The sequence below is a fragment of the Festucalex cinctus genome, chromosome 11 (assembly GCF_051991245.1).
Source record: "Festucalex cinctus isolate MCC-2025b chromosome 11, RoL_Fcin_1.0, whole genome shotgun sequence".
Classification (NCBI taxonomy): Eukaryota; Metazoa; Chordata; class Actinopteri; order Syngnathiformes; family Syngnathidae; genus Festucalex; species Festucalex cinctus.
This window is the reverse complement of record NC_135421.1, coordinates 29270028-29294486: the sequence shown is the minus strand read 5'-3', so window position 1 is coordinate 29294486 and position 24459 is coordinate 29270028. Positions and strand designations below refer to the sequence as shown.

General features: G+C 41.3%; 2 protein-coding genes and 1 long non-coding RNA gene across 9 annotated transcripts; 1 reads left to right on the top strand and 2 right to left on the bottom strand.

Moving 5' to 3' along the window:
- Positions 1-22: 22 nt before the first annotated feature.
- On the bottom strand, positions 23-6258 carry gabpa (GA binding protein transcription factor subunit alpha). Of its 4 annotated transcripts, none has more exons than XM_077536770.1 (10): positions 6102-6258; positions 3389-3487; positions 3155-3302; positions 2958-3042; positions 2651-2875; positions 2392-2586; positions 2264-2320; positions 2063-2185; positions 1241-1433; positions 23-1113 (listed from the first exon to the last, which is right to left on the bottom strand). In XM_077536770.1, the coding sequence occupies exons 2-10, from the start codon at positions 3463-3465 to the stop codon at positions 891-893; spliced, it is 1326 nt and encodes a 441-aa protein (XP_077392896.1). In that variant the 5' UTR covers positions 3466-3487; positions 6102-6258; the 3' UTR covers positions 23-890. The 4 variants fall into 4 exon arrangements, with proteins under 4 accessions (XP_077392896.1, XP_077392898.1, XP_077392897.1 ...); XM_077536772.1 differs by having other exon boundaries at positions 3155-3299; XM_077536771.1 differs by having other exon boundaries at positions 5930-6203.
- On the top strand, positions 5266-11764 carry u2af1 (U2 small nuclear RNA auxiliary factor 1). 3 transcript variants are annotated; one of them, XM_077536774.1, is made up of 9 exons: positions 5287-5410; positions 7500-7592; positions 8316-8403; positions 9294-9360; positions 9441-9490; positions 9566-9664; positions 9737-9870; positions 11080-11175; positions 11436-11764. In XM_077536774.1, the coding sequence occupies exons 2-9, from the start codon at positions 7549-7551 to the stop codon at positions 11566-11568; spliced, it is 711 nt and encodes a 236-aa protein (XP_077392900.1). In that variant the 5' UTR covers positions 5287-5410; positions 7500-7548; the 3' UTR covers positions 11569-11764. The 3 variants fall into 3 exon arrangements, with proteins under 3 accessions (XP_077392902.1, XP_077392900.1, XP_077392901.1); XM_077536776.1 differs by lacking the exon at positions 7500-7592 and having other exon boundaries at positions 5266-5410; XM_077536775.1 differs by lacking the exon at positions 7500-7592 and having other exon boundaries at positions 5306-5441.
- LOC144030452 (uncharacterized) lies at positions 10883-23962 on the bottom strand. 2 transcript variants are annotated; one of them, XR_013287263.1, is made up of 4 exons: positions 23840-23962; positions 18119-18183; positions 15190-15324; positions 10883-14584 (listed from the first exon to the last, which is right to left on the bottom strand). It is a non-coding gene; the product is annotated as an uncharacterized LOC144030452 (long non-coding RNA). The 2 variants fall into 2 exon arrangements; XR_013287265.1 differs by lacking the exon at positions 23840-23962 and adding an exon at positions 19026-19390.
- Positions 23963-24459: the final 497 nt, after the last annotated feature.

Sequence of the window (24459 nt, the reverse complement as noted above, 5' to 3'; positions counted from 1 at the left end):
CAAATGAATGAATAAAAACCTCTGAGCAAAAATTACCAATTTATTCCCCTTGTGAACAAAAGATGGGGCCCAAAATTGCAGGGAACATACACTAAAATAAAAATAAAAAAGGGTTTTCTACAAAAGGAAAAATATGAAAATACATGGGCCATAGACTGCTATCAAAATCATGAAGCACGCGCGTGTGTGTATCTTATTTTTTAGACTGTACGTCACACTTATGTCACTGTTTAGGCCGGTCCTGCGCCTTAGTCAGGCGCGACTTGGATACGAAAACTGGAGCTCAGGCTGGCACCCAAAATTCTCCGTCCTCTTTATCGTGTTGATGTTAGCGAACGTGTGCCGCATATTGAAAAACATCTGCCTGTAAATATGGAAGCATTTGTCTTTTTTGTTGATTAGTAAATCTTTGTTGTGATGGATGCCACATGCTAAACTAGCTGGGGAGACCATCAGTTTGCCGCCATGAGAGACGCTAGCAAACTACTGACCTACGTCACGTCACGCATTTGTTGCCATGACTACCATTTCATTTCAAATCCAACCGGAACTCGTTCGCTGCCGTCAACGGGAATTTTGGGTGCCAGTCTGACCTCTATTAAATGGATGACTTCTTCTTCTTCTTGATGCAATTTTGACCAGTCTGACTTATACTCCGGAGCAAAAAATACGGTGTCTGTGTGTATACGGTATATACACACAGACAATTGTCCACCAAAGACAAGGAAGACATTTCAGTCACATTCGAAGCATTTTCTTGTCACCACATCTCGTTGGTACCCTCTGTTGAGCCGTCTGGTGGTTTTGACAACAAAAAAAAAAGCTGAAATAAAGTTTATCCACAGCGCCGAGTCACAGCAAAAGTTCATTCCGGAGAGTCGAGTTCGTCTTCAGCTGTCCTTGTCGAGCGTGGTGGTGGCCAACGTGACGGTGGTGATGGGCTGCCCGATGCCGTGCACTTGCACCCGCGACATCTTCTTCTGCTCGCACTCGGCCACCAGGTTGTTGAGCTCGGCGGCGCTGTAGCCGATCAGGGTCCGCAGGTCGCACACAAACTTGTAGACGAAGCGTTTGCCCTGCACCTTGCTGATCATGTCACCGTCGTAGTAGTACCTGCAAGAAGGATGAAGATGGCGCCAGGGGCTTTTTGGAGCAGGTTTTATTCTCGCGTGACAGTTAAGATTCAAAATTTGAAAACGTTCCAAGCGTGACACGTGTTAAAATGGCCGTCCGAGCGTACCTGAGGGCTCTGCTGAGTTTCTCGTAGTTCATGGTGGGCTTGTTCTTGCGCTGGCCCCACCTTTGTGCCACCAGCTCGGGCTGGTTGAGCTTGAACTCGCCCTCCTCGCCCACCCAGGAGATGCAGTCGCGGGCGTCTTTGTCCGTCAGCAGCTCCAGCAGGAACTGCCACAGCTGGATTTGCCCGTTGTTGCCTGCCGCCACAAGAGTATGCCGCATTCCAGGGTGGTCGCAAGTCCGAATTTTTTTTTCTGACTTGGAACCGGGAAGCGTGTACGGGAACGCCCCCTTCAACTCGGAAATTCCACTTGCCAAGTCGGAAGAAAATTAAAAAAAAAAATCCAGACTTCACCGGCGGACTACAATGTGACGTCACAAAACTAGATAGCGTTCTTCATTCATAAATATTCGACATAACTCCACGTAACGCAACGTACGTGACAATATTTCCGCTATCTCCCAGCATGAAATGAAATGGAATGCTTATGAAGTAACATTAAAACAATAAATGAAGCAATATTACCAAAAGGTAAGTAAGTTTTCAAGAGGTCAAAATGAGTTTTGAGGACCAAAATAAAAAACTATTTATCACTATCCGCCATTTTGGTTGTTTACATTCGACTTGAACGCTTTCAGGTCGGAACTGGGAAAAACCAACTTGGATATATCCAACTTCCGGCCATCTTCGAATGCAGCAGTAGCTCAGCACGTATTTATTTTTTTTTAACAATAAAACAGCTAACTCCATTTTACATTTGCACAAAAAAAAAAAAATGGAAATTTTGTCCAAATACAAGTCAAGTTTTGAATTTGGTTGACCGACCTGTGCGGTTGCCAGGAGAACTGCGCTCCTCTCCTGAAATTCGGGGCGTTCTGGGTCCGCGGTTCTGCTTCAACACTTTGATGGCCGTCGGTGTGCTCACTTGTGCCGGAATGATCTGAACAGCTGGACAGTCACGGACAAAATTGGTCGCTCGTCAGAATAGTGCAGGAGTGCAATATTTTTTCGAAAGTCTTGTCTTACGTTGATCAATTGTGACTGTGGCATCCCCCCCGGACTGGTCCTGGCTTGCCAAAACGTCTGAAATGCAAAACAACAACATCGGTACTTGTTCGCACCAAAATGAACCGGAATCTTTGCAAGCGACTTACATTTGCGCAGGAGTTCGAGGTGGCTCCAAAGGATCTCGCCGTTTGGCACTTTCTGAAGGAACTCTTCTTGGCTGAATGCGCAGAGGTTTCGACCGGGGATGTGAATGCTCCCGATTTCCATTTCGTCAATGTTGAATTCTTTCATCACCCACACAGCCCAGTGGATCGACTGGTCGGCCGTCCACAGAACGGGGTCTAAAAAGAGAGAGAGAAATTCAGAACGGGCTTGTCACAACACCAAAAGGCGCTCATTCCTCACCGTACGGTATGCCGAGGCGGACTTGTTCCTTGCGGTATCCCTCCAGCGCGGCGGCCCAGCGCGTCACCTGCTCCGAGGTCTCATCAGACAGGCCGGATCGATCCACGGCGATGAGCTGGCCCTCGTCCACAATCGAGCCCTCCTCCCCCGCCACGTCCGGGTCGATCACCACCTCCACCGTCTCGACGGGCTTCACGATCTCCAAGATGTTCAGCTTCTCTTCGCCTGGATTTCGCCGCAAAAGCGCAACGCCAAGTTTGGCTTTCGGTGCCGTGAGACTTTTGAGGCTTGGCGCTCGAATCCTTACCTGGTTTGGTGAGGACCTGCAGGCTGAGCTGCACCGTGCCGTCTGTTTTGACGCCCTGATCAAAGAGGCTGTGATCTGGGTGCAACTGCGTGGAACACAATAGATGCAAACTGCTGTCACAGTACACATAACATCTATATAGAACCTAGTCCTGCGGGATACGGATTTCAAATAAACCAATCGGAAATGAATTTTACCTGAATGTCCTGCAAGCATATTTCATATGAATCCAGTGACATTTGGAGACGAGGTTCCAACAGCTTCTTCAAATTGCCGACCGGCTCGTTGATGTCGATGTCCTGCTGGATCAGATCCGCCGCCATGATGGTCTGTTCCTCCATGCTACTGGCAAGACAAGCCGGGTTATTCTTCTGAAGTGAAGTGACTCCAAGGACTAAAACATGGTGGAAAATCAATTCAAGCATCCTCACCCCTCCTCCAGGCATGCTTGTTTTTCCCGTTCATCAATCTCGATCTCGATCATCTCGTCTGCTCCACCCTTGGCCATTGTCTCTTAAAAGAGTGGCAAGCTGCGGCAACGTGGATGTTGAAGGGACTTGTTTCAAAAACATGGTTTTGCATGACATTTGTACTTGAGATCAGTGAGGTTGGTGCTTTAGTTTTGCCCAGAGTTCATTTTAATCCTTTCGTTTTGGTGCCTTTTTATGTTATTTGGAGCTGTGTGAAAGGAACAAGCAAACATGCTTAAGACAGATTTTTTTTTTTTTTCACCTATTGCCCAATGTGCCTTTTCCATGAAAACTAACTAAAATACATCACAGTGTCACATAAGAGTTCATTTGACATTCTTTTACAAATGCTCCTTCTATATCAGTCTTTTACCGCCGATGCCAATTTAGAGAGCCTCATTATGTTGTTGCAATACACCAGAAGGATCTGTGATCTGAGGTGCCAGGATGTGGCAGCCATTTTGCATTCTCACAATAGCAGCAAAATAGATGGTGTTATTCTGAGGTATGTACGAATTTGTGAAAATGTCAACAATAATTACGTCTTCACCGTTATTATGATTGCATAAACACAAGAGGGCAGAGGGTTTAATTAATATTTAGGATGACTTATGCATGTGTATCAGGCTCAGCAGTTTGAGGACAACACATGTAAATTGTACAACCCTGCATTGTTGCTATGAAGTTCAAGTTTGTCTTCATCATTATGTATTTTTATGACTTGTTTGTTACATGGCTTGAAATTTTATTTTTGTCAGTTTGGCTAATCAATTACTTCATTTGTGGAGCAAATTTCTCATTTTGAGAAGTAATTTTTTGTGAGGTAACCTCAGGGACCTAAAGCAAGTCCCCCCCCCCCCTTTTTTTTTTTTTTTTAAATTCTGGTCTTAAACAAATATGCCTCAATCTTAGGTTATTGAAGCAACTACGGTGATTTCACCTCTTCATGAGAATTATAGTTGTCACATGTATATCTTATCTTCTTGGCAGTTCAATTATTGTTAAAAACTTAAAAGTCTATGGCTCATTTTTGCTATCCAATGTGTTTTGATGATGCGTAAGTGCTAATTTTGACTCACAAACTGACAGTCTTGCTGTTTCGCAATAAGTTTATGTTTATTTCAATGTGCGACCAACATCTGCCCCGTTTGTTAATACGTCCATTCTATTAACAAATCCGTGGCAAAACTTAAGTTGCTGCTATCCCAAGTTTTAGAAAACTTGTTGATCAGATTACATTTGCATTAGACAGCAATATTATTTAGTCTTTACTATTGTGGCCTAAAATTTAAATCATCAATACCATTTTAGAAAAAAATATGACTGAAGTACTATGGCTGTTTAATCACTGTAGGAATTTACAGATACAAAAACAAGACAGCATAAAAGAAAGGCTTAATTAGAAAAGAAAAGTGTGTCTGGCACTTTACGGTTATTGTGTATGAAAAAGGGTCCTTATGGATGTGCAAGGTATATCTATACAATAATGGTCCACCTCTTATATCCTCTTTGATCATAAAAGATTTAAAATATCTTTATTGTGTTTGATGACGTCATGAACCAGGAAGTACTATTCATAATATGTTCTTAAAAGTAGGTGCAAGTGGTTTATGTAGTCATAGTATGGTGAGAAGGTCACAAATAGGTGAAAAGGTGAGAGGTGGCCCTGTCAGCCTCTCGTATGCTTCAATACTGTGCCGCCTGGGACCGTCAACTGCTAACGGCTAACGTTAGCACACTCGAGGGCGAGGCTATGGCGTCTTAAGGCCAAACGTACATTTAAACGTGCCTCTCAAAATGTACACGTACACGTTGCGAGGGTGAAGATGAATCAGTTACGAAAAAAACGTCAGGCCGAGTGAGTGAGTTCGTGGGTGACACCGAGAGTGAACAAAAGTTAGCAACACATTTCCAAAGCGGCGGTGTCGGCGTCGACGTCGGCGTCGGGCGAGCCAGCCTTCATTACACAACCGCGGCTCCAGCGTAAGCACAAGAATTGTTGATTTCCCTAAACGTACGCGAGGCTTTGTACTTATCCAAAATATACGCGTGAAGTAGCACATGGACTCTAAATGGGGGAAAGTTTGAGAAACGGAAATAGAATAAACGGAAACAAAACAGCATAGGGCAAATGGAAAGGAGCCGGAAATCCTGGCAAAGTTTACGGCGTCGATAGACTTCCGAGAGCAGCACACGCGTTTTACAGCGACATCACTTTAGTCCACGGAGAGAATTCAAATCTAGATAGATATCATCTTTTATGTTGTGCTCAGTTTAACGCTAGCAGCGGATAAAGGCGTCGAGTGGAGGTCGAACGAACGACGCCCTTTATCGTTTGCCGACGTGTATTACGCGTTGTTTGGAGCAGGCGCACATGGCTAACACCGCTAGCGACACAGCTGACTTCCGTCTGGGAAAGGCGTTGAGCATTTTACCATCTTGTGCACGTTAAACTGCTACCAAAACTTGTTCGCCATGAGTTATACACAAAAGGGACTTTACCTTTCGCGACAGTAATGCAGGCGGCCTCCACGCTTGGCTAACGACTGCTAGCTCACGAAGCTAGCGACAAAATAGCGGGAAGACACCAAGCACGAGCGGAGCTAGTAAAATGGACTTTAATACACTTTGTTTCAGAGAAACGCACGTGTTTTGTTTTTAGAACCAAGCATACCTCTTCAATGTGGAGCGTTGGCCTTAAAACGATGAAGTGTGATCGATTCGAGGTGGAACTTGACTACACTCTCGGTCGAGGCGAACTTTTTGGTCAACTACTACTACAACACAGTACATACACAAGCGCGAGGAGGGCGGGGACTAACTGGCCTGATTGAATTTACAACTGTAAACTTGTGGAAAACAAACGCCAATTTTTCCAAATTGGTTGTCCATCGCTTTATCCAGTTAGGTTTATCTAGATGAGGCAGGTATCGTGTCAAAAAGCTCATGTTTTATGGTAGTAAATTATAATGTTAGGGCAAGTTAAAAACGGCTGCTCACACACATTGGGTAGCAAGTTTAACCTCCCATAGGACCATAAAAATCACTATTAAAAGATGTGCATGTGTAGCAACAAAATATCTACAACTCTTAACCAATTTTAAAATACCCTTGTGTTGTAGTCCCGTGTTTCATACAATAAGCTTGGAGTCAGATTAGATAGTCGTATCATTTATTTTAACAATTAACATGTAAAAAGGTTTAAACATGGACAGTGAGCCACATAGGTCTCAACAAATACGGGTGGCAAACGAAACCCGCAAATCTTCACAGCAGCCTATAATTTATCTAAAAGGACAGCAGGTGGAGTAGAAAATAACTGTAAAAACAAACAATATTACAGTCATATGCAGATTTCAAAACATGTTTAAAATCGACACTAAACATGTTAAACAATAAAAAGATTATACCTGTGCGTAGTAACCACACACACAGTTCTGTACACGCACCTGGACGACACGTCTTACGTCGGCATGGCCTCATATAGTCCTGATGTACAAAAATTATTAAAACTTAACACAACATCACACTCAAAACAGTCTTTTACGCTGCAGTCGAGGATGGTCGGAAATATCCGAGTTGAAACTTCCCAGTTCCGACCTCAAAGCGTTCAAGGTGAACGTAAACAACCAAAATGGCGGATAGTGATAAATTGTATTTTATTTAGGTCCTCAAAACTCAATGTGACCTCCAGAGCGGCAATACTGTCACGTACGTTGCCTTACATGGAGTTATGTAAAATATTTATGAATAAAGGTGTTTTCAGGATAGCACAACAGAGTAGTAAATAAAATAAGATTCCCTGGGAGTCCCTGTTCAGTATTGACAATGTTTCTCAAGTTCTGTATGTGCCCATATGAACACAACTATGTATATTACACTACTGTATGTAATGCTCAATTGACATCCATTTTAATCACAGCAGATGAGCATGTTTATTGCATTAAGTTATAGGAAACGACTGGTAATGCTAAAAAACAAAACGATATCTACCAAACGGTAGATATGCATATGTATAATCGTACAAAGTTCAAATTAGGTACCATCCATTTTCTATTCTTTTACTGTGAAGGTGTAGGACAGGAAAGCGTGGTGTTGCGGCTCGGCAGAGGCTAGCCAAGATGGCGGAGTACCTGGCGTCGATTTTTGGGACAGAGAAAGACAAGTAATCAATTTTATTAATAATTAGTCGGTTAGTTAAACCAACATAGTAAATTTTACGTTGACGGGTGCTCCGCGTTTTTTCCCCCGCGTGATTTAGTATTACTTTGGAAGAGCTATATCTTTAGCGGCTAACGCTAGGTAGCTTTAGCTAATTTGGTTAGCTAGAAAAAGCCGCGCTGCTAACATTTCTTGGCCCGCAACGTCAATCAACATGCCGAGTAGCGCTGGAATACTTCTACAAGTCGACGTTACTCATTCAAATTGTACTACCTTAATGTATTGAGTAACTGGAAGTGGTATTTTCATGGAATAGGCGCTTAAGTGGCTGCGATTAAATCAAGTCTTTGTTTGAATGAAAACGCCGCGTTCACTTTCATATTAGCCACGTATCCCCGTTTTACACTCACTACATAACATGAGTTTATTTTTTATTATTTTTTTAAATTATACTTTGGTTTCGACGTTTTATGGCAGAGGTCACCAAACTTTTGGAAATTGAGAGCTACTTCATGGGAAATGATTACAGTAATGCAAAGGGCTACAAGTTAAGCACTTCTGAAATAATTTACATAAATAAGTAAATAAAAATGTTAGATTAATATCACTATTGATATTGATTATCAATATTGACATATACATACGCCACTGTATCCAAACATTTGTTGACTCCCATGGGCCTGCCCTTAACTCACATAATGTTGGTCTCTCTTGTTTCTCTTCCCAGAGTAAATTGCTCTTTTTATTTTAAAATCGGTGCCTGTCGACATGGTGACCGCTGTTCCAGATTACACAATAAACCCACTTTCAGCCAGGTAAGTTCAATCTTTTTCTTTCCTACATATTCAGTATTGTGTCAGATACACCTGTATAATCTAATGAGATCATATTCAAATATGATTTTCATCTAGTACTGATTTGATTTGAAATATTATGCTTGTAGTTGCAGTGGTGTAGACTGGAGTCGACTGAGTCATTACTTTACCAGTTAGCTTCGTGTAAGGGGGTAATATTACACTTCTGACAGTACAATACAGGTCATCTTAACAACCACAATAATAGACATGTTTTAAAATTACCAGACAAGTTCGTAGTGTTACAAGAATAAAGACATACTTTACTAGAATTCCAACAATATTATTCTTGTAAAATAATGACCTGCACAGGAATCCCCTGGAGTTTAAATTGGAAATTAATTAATCACTTGCCCCCCCCCCCCTTTTTTTTAAAATTGATCTGCCAAACTACTACTTTTTGATCAACTGAAGACAAAAATCTTCAGAGCCACCTTTCATAAGTTTGAAATGATTATAAATCGGTTCATTCCCAAGCTTAACACTGTAGTGGGGGAATCTGTAAATACAAATATGTTCCAATATGAATTTCGTGAGAGGTCAGGTCAAGTCTGAATCATGATATAACGGGATGACTGTAATAATGCAACATCATGCTAATAGCTTACCTTTATATGTAGCCTAAATATTAATTAGTGTCTGATATACTGTTGGATTGAAAATTGAGAATTATCTTGTATAAATAAATATTTTATGGAGCACTTCCATTGATTCACATTAAATTGTGCAGGTATACCTAATGTCTACTGAGTGTCTAACTGTTAAGACATAATGTCAAGTTAAGTCATCTTTATTTCTATATATTTTTCGTCATTCGAAATCATCCTGAATTTGTGCACGTTGTGTTTCAGACCATCGCCCTCCTGAACATTTACCGCAACCCTCAGAACAGCGCCCAGTCTGCTGACGGTCTCACCTGTAAGCGGCTTCATATGGAGAACAGTTTAATCAACAGCGTTGGCGTGCGGCTCATTGTCATTCTCCCTTGTGTCCACTAGGTGCCATCAGTGACATGGAAATGCAGGAGCACTATGATGAGTTTTTTGAGGTAGGCTTTCCAAAAAGTTGTTGCTTTGGCTAAACAAATCAAATGGAACCTGATTGGTCCTCGTTGTACTTTTAGGAGGTCTTCACAGAAATGGAGGAGAAGTATGGCGAGGTGGAGGAAATGAACGTGTGTGACAACCTGGGAGACCATCTTGTGGGGAACGTATATGTAAAGGTGGGTGTCCGTTTTTGTGTTTTTATTCAATAAAACAGAAACAAACCAACATTGTGATTTGTTACCTTGCAGTTCCGCTGCGAAGAGGATGCCGAGAAGGCCGTGATCGACCTGAACAATCGCTGGTTCAACGGGCAGCCCATCCATGCCGAGCTCTCGCCTGTCACAGACTTCAGGGAAGCTTGCTGTCGCCAGTATGAAATGGGGTGAGTGTCTCGTCAACGTCAAGTACGGTTACGACTTGGATGATTAAGAGCTGTCGGCTCACATTCAGACGTTTTCACATTTGAATGCACAAGATGACAAAAATCAAGTACAAGCGGTTCCTCGGATTATGATGGACTTGTCACCATAGTTTGTTTTTCAAATTCAGTTACACTAGTTTTATTTTGATTAGTTTTTTAGAGTGGGTTTGTTCGTTTTTATGTTGGTTTAGTATTACTTTTGGTTATGGAGTAATTTAGTGCAAAAAAAAAAAAATAGTTGTATCATCTAATGAAGTAAACTACAAATCCCAAACGCCTTTTCAACCTTCTTTTGTATAGAAATAGTGAAATAAATACATTTAAAATCAACCACAAAATCTCTTGTATGAAATTGACACAAAAAATGTCAATTTCACTACAATTATAGTCAATTTTGGTATTATAAATGTGAAATAGTTTTGTTTTTTTTAATCATTATTTTATTTACTAAATATTTGATCAATTTTAGTTTATTTTTGTTATTTTTTTTATTTTAATTTTTTTTTTTTTTTTACCAGTTTACCAGAATGAAGTAGTGAAATGACTTCAACCTGCTGTGAGAACACAATACCTTGAATCAACAAATTTCACAAGAGTAGGCCTGTTGCGATAACACATTTTTGGGTCGATATATTTTCCCAGAAACTATCTTGATAAACAAGAGTATTGTTGATGGGTTGTTGTTTTTTTTTTAAATTATATGCAATTGATATAATGGATATTAGAGCATAATAATTTAAGTACATCCTTTTAATGAGCAATCAGATTAATTCAAAATAATACCGAACACTGGCATTAAAATGTAAAATACTTAAAAAAAATAAATAAATTGTCTGGTGACAAAAATTGCACTTAAATATTAACATACAACCACAGGGTTCCTATAGCTAAAGTTCGATTCAACTTTTTTTTTTTTTTTTTTTTTTTTTTAAGACGTCCTTCCTTTTGAAATAAAATACCAAATTGCCAATGCTCCCATTCCCACATTTTATTTATCAAACAATAAGTTTAAATCATAATGATTGTGACAGTGCTAATACTAACAAAAGAGTTGCAATCAAAATTAACCATATTCCTTTCCCAGCAGACGCTCACTGATTGATTGAAGTCGCTGTCCTCCTGACAACTTGCATACGTTTTCTGTGCTCTTAAGTTGTCCTTTCTCCGCAGGGAATGCACTCGAGGTGGCTTTTGCAATTTCATGCACCTGAAGCCCATCTCACGCGAGCTGAGGAGAGAGTTGTATGGACGTCGCCGGAAGGGAGGGTACGTTTTCACTGACGCATTTATAGTCTATCACGAAACAATCGTGTCATCTGTTGTTTACTGAAAAACTCAACTAGTCACTTTTTTGTGCTAGTGGCTAGCTAATACTATTGTTAGCCTCATGTGAAGGCATTTAGCTTGTATGGAATGAATTGTTGATGCTTTACTGATTGTGTTACAGCAGACAACAGAAAAGAAATGAATGGAAACTCTTGTGCAGGTGGAAACGATTGCTAATTTGCACCTCCTCCTTCCTGTAGCCGTCACAGGTCCCGGTCACGTTCCAGAGAGCGCCGATCCCGCTCAAGGGACCGGGACAGAGGAGGCCGTGGGGGCGGACGTGACCACGATAGACGCCGCTCCAGAGACAGAGAGCGCTCGGGACGTTTCTGAACCACAAGCCACAACAACTTGCTTCCTTGTTCCATCCTCATCAATTGTTGTTTTGTTTTGTTTTTTTAAGTTTGTACCCTCCCACGTGTATCGTAGGAAGAATTGGGTGGCAGCCAGATGTTGAAGCTGTGACGGCTGTACGTTTCTTATGTTATGTTACGAAATGACTTTGATCCCCATTAAAATTTTTATGTAACGTTGTTGTCTATAATGTCTGCAGAACTTTTTAGGTTCTCTTGTCAATTTTAATATTATTTTGAGACTGTGAATGAAAGCCGAGAATGAATTTCTTCTCTTTTCCTCTCTCGACAAGCCCATGCCAAGTCACATTTTAAAAATAGTTCACAGGGTGTAGGGCTGGTTATTGCCAACAACCTCATGCTACAATATATATCACGATACAGGGATTCTGAAACGTATCGCGATACATATGTATCCCAATACATGATCTTCAAGGCATATACATATCCTGATGCATGTTTATTATAGCGGTCATATGTATGCCTAAACGATATATTATGCTGGATGGCATAAATATTGTTAGCAGCTCTTCTGGTTTACTAGCAAGCGGCATGCCTGGTAGAAATGTGCACGTGCTGCAGAGCAAAGAGCAGCTTTTACAGACACACTGGGAAACTTTATGAATAGGCACAGGTCGATATGAACAAAAATATCAAGGTATTACTATTACACCTGTGCTTAAATGTGCTTATTTGAAATATTTGGGGAAATAAAAACATTTTTTTTCATGTAACACATTCTATTTCGTTTTTAAACAATCTAGGAAAACTGGTAGATTAAGAAACATGTACCATGTTAAGTTTATGAGTGAATAAATGTTGATACTCTTCCTCTGTTTTAATTTTCAACTTCAAAAAGGCTGCTGTTGCTGCGCAAGCAACACATTATTGCCTATTTAATGAGCAATATCAAGTCTGACCCCTGCATATCGTTACGTGTATTGTAACGAGACCCGCACCCGATATATTGGCGTATCGATTTTTTGAGCACACCCCAATACAGGGTCAGCTAGCTGGCCCATAATTGTCTGCATTTTCCCTTCGTCTGATTGGAGTTGGACTAGCAAAACGCATCTGATATGCACATACTAATAACTTATTTTCTCACACTTTCATTTGCATTTTTGATGCTTATATTAGATACATTTGTATTGTGAACTGCTCCAACTAACGAACGATGCAGCATTTATATCTGAAAACGTGATATTGACGCAACTGTGTGCTTTCGCACAGTGACACAGCATCCCACAATCAGATAAGTAGATGTGCCGTAATATTTGTCAAACAGTGACAAGCGATAGTGAACGAATGTGATAATGATTTGTTGCTTTTTGTTTTGTTTTTTCATCCCTCGCTTGCTCTTGTTTACTTTCTGTCTGGGCTTTGACGCCATCAGAGAAGAGGACGGACACGTGCCAATGCCATCCATCATTCGATGATCGCAAAGCCCATGCTTGAGTGTGTGCATGTGCATGCTGATGAGGAACTGTGTAATGCCAGTTCATGACGCATGTCCGCTTCCCTGTCGGCCTTTCACGAACGCCTTTGCCTGCTGCGAATAATTGCAGAAACTGGAAGTTAAAGTTGGAGCCGAGAGTCTTGTGAGGGCTAATACGAAAAAGTACTTTTCAGAGCAAATGATGCTCGTGTAGGAGAACGCGCAAATTAAACTTTAAAGCTCACATGGCAAAAAATCACACAGGCTTGAACAGTTTTTCCCCGCCATTAATATTCACAATAGAACTTTTGCAATGTATTGCAGTAATTTTGGGTTGATCAATATGTGCCATGTAATTGCTTAGCTGCAAGCATTAGTCCTTTTCAAAAAGAAACTTTTAAAACTGCAATAACCCGCCACCAGCAGCAATCCATGCAATATTCTTACATAAATTCACATTGTGACCACATTCCTCCAGTGTCATTACTAGCTTTGAAGTTGTTAAGGAATGTCCCTTTCTTTTTTTTTTCAATCCATCCATCCATCCATTTTCTTAACCGCCTATTCCACATTAATTATACATAGGGTACGGCACAGGATCTTGGAGATTGAAGTAAATCATTTTAAACTAAAATGACTATTACTAAAAAAACAGCCCCGAGGTATGAAGCTACGTTATACTCTGAGTTCGTAGTAGTTTCTTTCTTTGAATTCCTCAGGCTATTGTCACTTGAAGTTGTGACGTAGTGTTGCTTTCAGTGGTACTATGTAAATGGCTTCACTGCCTTTCTAATCGGACCAAGGACACGGGGCGATATTACCCACTCGCACTGGACACACGTCTACACTTCGGTGTGAGTGACACGTCGCCGCGAGTGACACAAACGTCACCTCGTCGCTCACACAGCAGGCAGCTGCGGGCAGGAAGTTCGTCAGCGCTCACTTGCCTGTGCTTATGTCACCCGGGCCTCTTGTCCCACTGTCCTATCACGTCCCCGACCAACAACACGCACCAGCACCCTCAGGCCAGCATTATCCAAATCACTGAGGGAGTTGAGGGGAGGGGTGGGTGATGATGAGGAGGGGCCTCATGCGGCCGTGGCACCTGCAGTCACGACCCCGCGTCTGGGAGTTTGCGTCACACGGAGGCGGCGCTGATAGCGCTTGATTGTCACATCCATTAGTGGAGGGGGTCGCTCAATACGAGTGAAAATAGCTGCACTAGCTCGCTCGCTCGCTCTGTCTGTCTGTCTGACTGACTGGAGAAATAATACCAAGACTGTGGCCGAAATCACTTCCTGTTCACTATAAAACTAAGGTGACCAGACTTTCAAAATTCAAAAACAAAACAAAACAGGACATTATGCTGATAATCAAATATACAATAAATTCTCACTCTGGCCTATTTATAACAAATTTGATCTAGTAAATCAGCGATTGATGTTTGTGTTATTACTTCGGCTAATGCTATCTTGGTTGACAGTGCTAAACAAGTCAATGCACTCACCATTATCAAACCCTTCCAGCTGACGTCACTGCTCGGCTTCCTCTGCGCCTCCTGGAGGGCAAACATCCCATAACAAATGAATGTACAGAGCTTGATTTTTGGTGAGCATTTTCGTTAAAAGGTGGGAGATATGCCAAGGGTCACAAAAAAACGTCCCGAGTCGGACACTACATGACTGCGACTCATTGAAACCAGCCGATTGGAGCCGCTAGCTACAAAAAAAATGAGTTTGCTGGAAGGCAAAGTGGTAGCGGAAGCTTAAGGTAGGCCTATGTTGTTTTTGCTGGAAATAGTACTTTACGTTCATGGTGTAAATTGTAATTCATGAAATCATGTGTGTCCGGGTATACATGTCTTGCTGTATATCGAAGTCTTCAAACTATCTTTAGCTTGCTAGCTGCTAACAAACAGACCGCACGTTTATTACACATTCCTCAGCAGAAATCAAGCCCGGGTTAAAGTGTTAATTGTGATAATTGTGTTAAATCGTTTTTGTTTAAAAAAATCATTGAATACATATACAAAAAAGAATGATTGTTTCACTAAAGATAATATGGCACATTCATCATATCTGCCTTGAATTTACAATCAGAGGTTAATGTTATGACCCACTGTATATGGGAAAAAAGAGAGAGAGAGAGAGAGAGAGAAACTACCTGATGTAAAATGATGTGAGCATATCCTCGTACATTTTCTGGGTGCAAAGCAGTTGCGTCGTAGTTTCACGCTAGCCACTGAAGAAACACATTCCTCAATGTCAATTAGCATTTATTGACAGCGATGAAGGAGCCCTGCAGAGGTACAAACATATAATGGCTATAAACTTACATAAAACAGGTGGACGACATTAAGAATTACCACCTAACTAATAATCACACATTAAACATGTAGACTTACATGAATAACGTCAGCAGTTTAATGTAACATGAGATGAGCAGCACTGTAACATGTCCTGTCAGCAGCATAAACAAAATGGAGAACTGCTGCCGCGAGGCAGTACAACAAACCTAATACCCCACTGACCCCTAGTGGCCGGAGGAAACCTCTGCAGCCACTGTGCTCGTCTTTCACTCCTCACTGTCTTCCGCCTGGTTTAGAATCGCTGCCGAAAGAACGATCTCATCTCTCTTTGAGCCATTAGAGCGTCCGTCGGCCGCGCACAAGTTCACCATAACATCGGTCGCTGATTTATCAACTGTTCGACCCGTTTTCTAGCTCACACTGATTGTTTTCTAATTCACTCGCATTGACGCCCTGACCACCACCGCAAGGGGCGCACTTCAACGTCGCGTCGCACTGGAAGGGTCTATTGGTTAGCTATTGGAAGCTAGCTCTGCCATTTGCAGGTGCAGCATTGTAACATTGTAAATATACCGCCAGATGAGCTAGCTAGGGGTTGGTTCTGACCAGCTACCAAAGGCTAGTAGGACAACATTTTACATGATTCGTGTTTAAGAATCAGGAAGCAGGAAGTAGTTCTGGTTCCGGTATGACGAAAACACACCTTTTAGCTAACTGGCCAAAAAACAAGAAAAGATAGAGACATGGGAAAATCGGTGAGACTTGGGACATAAGTCTCAAACGGGAGCGTCGCGGTTTAACCCTAAATCGCTAAATCGTTACTCTTCCCAGATAAGGAATTCTTTCTTAGCCAAGAGGAAGGTGGCTCAATGGAGAACTTCTCATTTCTGTGCCATAAATCAAATCTAGTGCCACTGTCACAACTTCTCTGAGGGTCTACAGTGCAGCAGATAGAGACAACAGATAACTTTCTTCTTCTTCTTTTTTTTTTTTTTTTTTAAATGTCTCGCATAGATTGAGCAGATACAGATAGACAGCTCGGAGGAGAATGAGATGGCATTATAGATGTAGATAAAAGCAAAAAAAAAAAAAAAAAAAAAGGACATGTAAATTGTGTGATCTTTGTGCGTCATCGGAGTCGCCTTCAGGGGAGTGCAGCCGTCTGAAAGTAACCTTTGAACTGTGTTTGTTGTTCCTTACTTCTCTCACATTTCTTGTTCTCTCAGATGCCTTAATTGCAGCCCAAGAATGGGATTGTTGGGAAGAAGAACGTGGGATGGGGTTGGATGCTGAGGAACATTACCGTCTGAGTGATAACCAACATTTGGGGCATCTACGTGCCGCTAAGATTATAAATAAATAAATACATAAATAAATAATGTTTTTTTTTTTTTTTTCGTAAGGTCATGAACTGGTGGTTGGCAACCAGTGCCTTATAGATGCTTTCTTACATAATATAACATGATATCTATACAGGTTTAAATAACATAAATGCATAAATAATTGCACAAAATGCAAGTAAATACAATGTGATGACTCTATTTCATGTATTGAATTCCTCTTCTTTTTTTTAAATATACATATTTATTTCAATTTAGGACAAAAACAAACTTGATATGGCTGAATTAGATGAAATCATTTATTAGTTTTTGACTATTGGTATAATTAAAACAAATACATAAATAAAGAAAAATGTTTGGTTCATAGAATTCCGCCAATAGCCGAATTTGGAAAGATGCCAATTCGAAATATACCAAATTGTGTATCTCAGCTTTTTTGTCCGTAATCATGTAAATGATGGCCATCCCTTGTGCAAGGTACCTGAAGGTGTCTCTCAGGGGACCTTTTTGGCCTTCCTGTTATGAACGCTCAAGTTCCGCAGCCTGTGTGGCTTTTTAAATACTTGATGAGGCGCTCGTGCAGCGTGACGCTGAGCGTGAGAAACAAATACAAAAAAAAAAGAAAGAAATTAAAGGATGTCCAGTCTGCCGTTTGATATTCTTATTCTGTTTGCATCCTGTATTCTACGTCTGCCCTTTTTTTTTCCTCTCCTCTGCAAACTTTGCAGGTTATTGACGTCGGCAACGTGCACCCCCCCCCCATTCCATTGGTGACCTTGCACAGCTCCGGCTTATGCAACATTCGCAGAGCTGTGTCATGACCGAGCAGTCGACAGCCACTGCTGCTCAACACACACAGTACACACACTTGCCTCCATACTTAATTCATGAATTATTAAAAATGAAACGCAATATATGTTCAATTATGTAGTTAATTCAATTGAGTGTCTTGTTCAACTAGTTGTGCAGTATTGCGGACTGGTATTCCTTTCCATGCAGGAATGATTTTTGCTGTGGAACAGGATCGTTTGAGATCCAAATTTGTATCGAGTATGAATATTGAGTGGACAGAACAAAGTTTGAGAGGTTTGAGACAGATGCAAAAGAGAAAATGGAGGAAATATCGAAGAAAAGAAACAATACCAGCATAACAATTCATCGCAATAACAATAATAATATGAACTTGGATTTGATCTATATATGAAGACAGTGCCGAGCCCTGTGAAGAAGGGACAGGACGGGATACAACAAGGATGGATAGAGCAGCACAGGACAGGAGAGGCTAGGACAGAAATAGGACAGGTCAGAACATAGCAAGAAAAAACATGACAGAACAGGACTGGATTGGACATCAGAAAAGGGACAGGACAGAATAGGACAGGACACGGCAAGGACAGAGTTTAGAGTTTCTTTTTCAGACAAAAATGACTTGCATTCTTCTCACCTTGCCGACAGACTCGACTGTCACTTCAGACGTCGTCAGGACTGTCATCCTTCCTTGTGTGGCGTCTTAAAAGAATAGGACAGAACAGAACACAACAGGTCAAGAAAGATCATAAAACGGATAGAACAGGACCACAAATAACACGAGCGTCTGGTCTACCGCTCAACCCCAACATTACAAAATGCCATCGACATCCACGCCAATGGACAAAAACATAAAAGGACACAAGACAATAAAAGGACAGGACAATAAAGAATGAACGCACCCCCACAGCACGCGATTAAATCGCAAACGTGTGTCGAGGGAAACGTACTTGTTCATCAACATCACAATTTATCTGGAGTTCCATTGGAGGCACGACGAGGACAGAGCATTAAATATATATTATCAGCAAATGTGACTTTTATGGCTGCCACCTTCCAAAGCCTTGCAGGCAGGGACATAATATGTTTGTGTGTTGGGAGAATTGTTATGGTGACTCGGGATTTTCCGTCCCGAGATCCCCTATCCTCGCCATTAGCTTTTTTTCTTCTTTTTTTTCCCCACCTCATGCAGACAGCTGGGTCACCAGGTTTTCCTGCTCAAAACCCCGTGAGAGCCTCGATCGCAGGCTTTTCATATTCATCTTTATCCAGCAATGGGACCATATTTGGTCACTTAAGCGATCCTTCGCAATGGCCGCCTCGGCGCAAGACAGTAGAACCGCACCAAGTCTTCCAAGTCTCATCAATCAGTGCAGAAAAATAAAAGAGTAGAGATTTGGGCCGAGGCCAGACATCTGTAAAGTCAAAATTCGACCACCGTTGGGGAAATCTGGGGAAGAAATAAATCAGGAGCTGATAGGAAAAGTGACAACATGAAGATAAACAGAAGAGACTCAAATCTGTGGACGCAGGCTGCTAATTACCTCGACAAATCCCAAAGGATTCTTCTTCTATGACGGTCTGTTCTGTTGTGGCTCAAAGAAGTCATCCTTAACCGCTGCCAACGCTCGTCGTCATCCGGGCAGTTGTGCCGACATGACACATGACCCACTTAAGGGAGAACAAAAGCAGTTCAACATCCTGCACGCTGCGCACGCGGATGACGTCATGATGACCTTGAGCAGGCCAACGCAGGTAAACAAAAGAGTTGCAGACTCGGGCTGTGAGTCACTTTCGTGTCAGACTGTCGCACTGACCGATAACCTGCGGCCGATATTGCACTCGCCGCGCTCATCCGAATGCAACGTTACGTCACAAACAGGTTCGCATCGTGCAAGTGCGTGGAACGACGTCAGAAACTATTTTGAAAAATTGCAAATGTTGCCGAAAAGAGGGGGGACAAAATTCATTAGAAATAAAAGTGAACAATGTTTTCATTTTATGTTTACTTAATGCATTACAATGATCAACACCTATGAATTAAATATATATACAATTAATTGTAAGGAAAAAAAACATGTATGAAAAATACATACATAACTTCATTTATAAATTAAAAAATATTACTAGGTAAAGTACAAAGTACATATTTTTTAAATGTAAACATTTAAAGGTACATGAATTTAATAAAACTAAATTAAAATGAGAAATTTAAATATATTAAGTTTCTAAAAAATTTTTTTATCAAAAACACTTCAAATAAGTTAAATATGTGTTCTGTTTTGTTTTTAATCAAAACACGTAAGGTACATTATTTTAATTCAATACAATTTTTAATTAAAATAATAGAATAAAATACATTTAAAAAAAAAGATGCATTAAACAACAATAAATAAACAAGATAAACACATAAATGTTTATATATATGAAAAAAATTGAACTTGTGGGAATGGGCTTCCATAAGGAACACCCTAAATTCATTAAAATATGATTGACATATTGCGTACGGTGTCGGTGCCTTTTTAAAAATAATTCCACTTCCAACTTCAAATGTCATTTTGGAGTAAGTGTTTCAAAAAGCCAAAGAAACAGCAAAACATTCAACGATGTAACTTTTCACACGGATCGTCATCCAATGTTTAGTGAAAATGTGAAATATAATGCAAACAGTTATGTATGTCCTGAATGAGATGACCACTTTGACATTGGAATGGCGTGAAGGTTTTTTTTGTTTTTTTTTGGTTTTTTTAGACACGTGCCTCCCAATGCGAGCTGGTGTGTCAAAAACGCAGCTGCCTGCCGGCGGCTCGAGTTACGCGTATGAAAGGTGAGGCAGGCGCTCGTACAAAGAGCGCAGAAAGACGATCTGCAAAAGGGGGAAGGAAGCTCAATCAATCGGCTGCTCGCTTCATGGAAAGGAATGCCTGTCATGGAATGCTCATGGAGCTGCCGTGCGATCTGAACAGAGGCTCGACGTGCGTCACAGCACTCACAGCTGACGGCCCCGAAGTGCGCGTGCGCGCGCGCGTCCTGCTGTCCTACATGTCCCATTATTGTGCTACAGCGAGCTGCTAATTACAGAGCTTCATCGCAAAGTGTAGGCTGACTTGAATGACAGATGGGAGCATTAAAGGCCCCGGAAATCATTCATTTGTTGTTCTGAATTGAGCACCGGGCTTGAAAAAAGGACTCTTGTATATCCTCACTTTTGAAAAGGAAGTCAGGTAAAAAAAACAAAAACAAAAAAACACTCTAGAATTATGTTCTACGTGGGCAAGGAGAGCCACAGTCGCAGATGCACTTAGCTGCTGTTAGCCACAACTCACACCAAGATGCTCACACGCAGACGAACCGGCCAACCTGATGTCCCTTAACAGGCCACGCCCCTTTAATGCACACATAAAATATACAATTACAGTATTCACATGAATTATTCTGTTCTTTTTTTTTTTTAATTTACATCCTCTTTTATTATATTTCATTACATTTTAATACAGTGCAACTCAAAACATTTGTATCTCAAATCTAATTTTGCTTATTGAAATGAATGGATATGCCATTAATCTGTTCGTTTACCAAAAAAAAAAAAAAAGTCAAAATGTAGGTGTATTTTAACGAGGAAAAATAGTAGTCTATAATATTAAACATCCATCAATGACATAATTAAAAAGAATTCAAAAATGAAACCGTTTTTGTCAAACTTCACTGTACAGCAGTAAGATTAGTCGTTCTTTGCAGGGGATAAAGAATGAACCGAGTCTGTGTTCAGATATTTGTTGGTAGCAACACTGCCAAATGGACTGCTTTTTATGAAGATAATTACGAGCCCATGTGCCTCTGTCTTGCTCAATGTATGCTAGCATGAAGGTAGAATTTCAGAGCGTGGAAAAAAAAAAAAAGTGTGTACTTTGTTTCCTGTAAAAAAAAAAAAAAGACAACATGAGCTCCAAACTCAACACGAGCAGAATTGTCAGGAAGCCGACCGTCGAGCCGCGTGAGATAAGCGTGCCGCTAATTGCACGTACGTGAGGGAGGGAAGGAGACGAAATGCGTCACGCCACATAATGGAGCTCTTTGGCAGGAAGCGAATGAATGCGGCGCGCGGCAGGCCGTCAGCAAAGTCAACAAACAAGCTGAGAGGGACTTTGGCTTCACACGGCTAGTTGCCATTCAAGCGGACATGTTACGGAAAAGCGCCTTTTGAATTGCTTACACACTAAAACAAAAACAAAAAATGCTGGGTTGTTAAATCTAATTATTGTGACCCAGCAGATTGGATTAAAGATTGGATTTGGGCAGGCTAAACAGCAGAAATTTGGACGCCATTTTTGTTCATTAATATTACTATTCATTATTAAAATCGTGTAATGTCTGTTCATTGTTGTGTGTATTTGAGGGCGGGGCCAGCTCGGTAGGATGTGACGTGAGAGACACCGGTGGGGGGAGTTGAGGAAGTTGGGGCTCGGTTTATTTATTTATTTATTTATTTTGGGGGGGGGGGTCTAGGGAGTGTGTGAGCGTGAGTTGCGGCTAACACTAACTCGTGCTGATTGTGTTTGTTAGCGCTGTTATTTTGGATTAAAAAGCGATCAGATTGCATCATTCATCACACGTAGGAGCATTACAATATTATAACGTCCTTCAATGTTATGACGTCAGATGCTGGTTTTTATTATGATAGAATCACAAACACCGCTACTGTAGACAACAACAGTCGACAACAACAAGCAAGCACAACAGCGTCATGGGAGTACTCACGAAAAACTCGCGCTCGCCCCCTCGCCCGTCCTGCGGGTCACGCGATGCATTCAAAAACCCTTTGAAATAATATTCAGCAAAACACAACGTAACCGTGTCACCAACAGCAAGCACATAATAATCCAATTCGTTACAATATCTTGCAATATTGGTGGCGGTTGGATGGCTCGTTGGGAAAAGAATGTACAGTAGACACACACAGACGGTTCTGACTTGCCTGCTTACCAATCAAGTGTGAACAGTGAAATGACATAACTCATAACTGCTTTTGGGGAAGAGTCGGAAAATCAGAAAGGGAAGTGAGAAATTTCATAATGGTGTGCAACTCTTGCAGTTCAATTAAAACAAACAAAAACAAAACAAAACACCACTTAGCCAGTGGCCACTACAAGAGGAAATGCAGAATATTTATTTATTTATTTATTTATTTTGAAGTAATGTAAGAGGATTTATTTTTATATTGGTATATGTATTTGTTGGGATCTATTTTGTTGTGTTGTGTTTTGTTTTGTTATTTATGTTTACTGGCCTATGGTGTATATGCCACGGAAGAGGCGGGACTGTTTTTTTGCACATCAGTTTGTTTCCGGTTCAGTTTGCGACGTGTCGGCTGCGTCAAAAATAATTGTACTTCCGACTTTGTGCCGCTCGGTTGCGCGTTCGCAACCCGGACCGGAACCAAACTCAAGTGCAAAATCACGGAAGTCGGAAGTCCCGCCTCTTCCGTGGCATATACCACATATATGGCAAATGGATGTTATATCTTGAATGTGTACATTGTTATGTTCTATGTGAGAATTCTTTTGTGTTATTTAGTTCTTTAATATGATGTTTTCTGTATTTTTCTACATGTTCTCACGGCATGCTAAACCGCAATAAATGCCTGTTGTAACAAAAACCACTTGGACTCGTAATTATCGACTGGAGGGGGCGTAACATATTGTAATGCCCTTGCATGTGGGAAAGGAGAGACAATTGCTGACACACTTTTCAACCGTGTAGACTGACTGCGCTTAATGACAGCTAGCTTGACTGCTTATGTAAAAAATGACTTGCGCCGCGACCCCTCATGACTCCTTGACATTCCCGCGTCTTCATGCATTCCCAAAGAAGTTACATAAATAGGCCGACGGATGAGGTCACACCAGGCGGCGGCGGCGGAATGTGTTTGTCAACACGCGCTGCATGTCCGAGTTTGAACTCGGGTTGCCAGGCAAAGTTGTATTATTTCTCCTAAATGAAAACTAAGCGAGTGCTCACACTGGACATGTGGAGCTAATAAATACATAAATCTGTCATTCTTACCCACTCGACGACAGGTGGGAATACACAGTGACATGTGACAAGGTTGAGTTGAGGACCCAAGCCGTGACATGACATGACATGACATGACTTGACTTGGGGACGTGACTTGTGACAGGAACAGGCCAACGGTGCACAAAGACAGAAATAAAGCAGCAAACTGAGGAGACAGTGATCACCTGGACACGAGTGACAGGTGGCTGGGGAATTAGCTGATTGGTACACACAACACAAGAGCGCAAACTGATGAGAACAGGTGGACACAAAAACTGAACAAGACTTGGGAGGGGCCACTGACCTGCATATATGACTGGATAGCCGATAGCCCAAACACGCCCGGGCAAGCCGTTGAAGTCCACAGGGCGGCCATTTTGCTCCTCCCATCTCACACGCAGAATACTGTGCCTGTGTCCAAATTCACAAGGGTGGGTCCTCCGAAGGCCAAATTTGTCGGCTGCATGACGTCACTTCCGGGACGACTCGTCAACACGCACAGACTGAATGGAAAGAGTGTCAGTCAACGCACTACCGACAAGCAACATTGACAATCCATTCATATGTAAATCAGTGCGTGCATTTTTTTTTCAATAAATAAACTTCACGCAGACAATGTACACATAAACAGAAAAATGGCTTATATGAGCTTGCTGACATTTTTTGCTCATGTTATCCTTTTATGAGTGCATTGTGGACCTTACCGAGTTCACTCTTGTATTATAATTGAGACTCTGACAGCATGAACATGTTATGCTTGACAAAAAACTGCACACAAATACTGCAAGAGTAAAGTTTCATCATTCTGCTACATTGTCATGATGACTAAGTGATTTTAAAGAGGAGATCAAAGCTAGTTGAGTGATGATGGCCCTGGTAAAAAATAAATGACATTATTCACCCCTGGCTGCACTCTTTTCAAGT

Bases quoted from the DNA above. Each gene is read 5' to 3' on its own strand.
- gabpa (XM_077536770.1), bottom strand. From the start codon at position 3,465: ATGGCCAAGGGTGGAGCAGACGAGATGATCGAGATCGAGATTGATGAA. The intron at 3,303-3,388 runs GTGAGGATGCTT...TTGTCTTGCCAG, and splicing joins CAAGCATGCCTGGAGGAGGG to TAGCATGGAGGAACAGACCA. The intron at 2,321-2,391 runs GTAAGTCGCTTG...TTTGCATTTCAG, and splicing joins CCTCGAACTCCTGCGCAAAT to ACGTTTTGGCAAGCCAGGAC.
- u2af1 (XM_077536774.1), top strand. From the start codon at position 7,549: ATGGCGGAGTACCTGGCGTCGATTTTTGGGACAGAGAAAGACAA. The intron at 7,593-8,315 runs GTAATCAATTTT...TTCTCTTCCCAG, and splicing joins TTTGGGACAGAGAAAGACAA to AGTAAATTGCTCTTTTTATT. The intron at 9,871-11,079 runs GTGAGTGTCTCG...CTTTCTCCGCAG, and splicing joins TGTCGCCAGTATGAAATGGG to GGAATGCACTCGAGGTGGCT.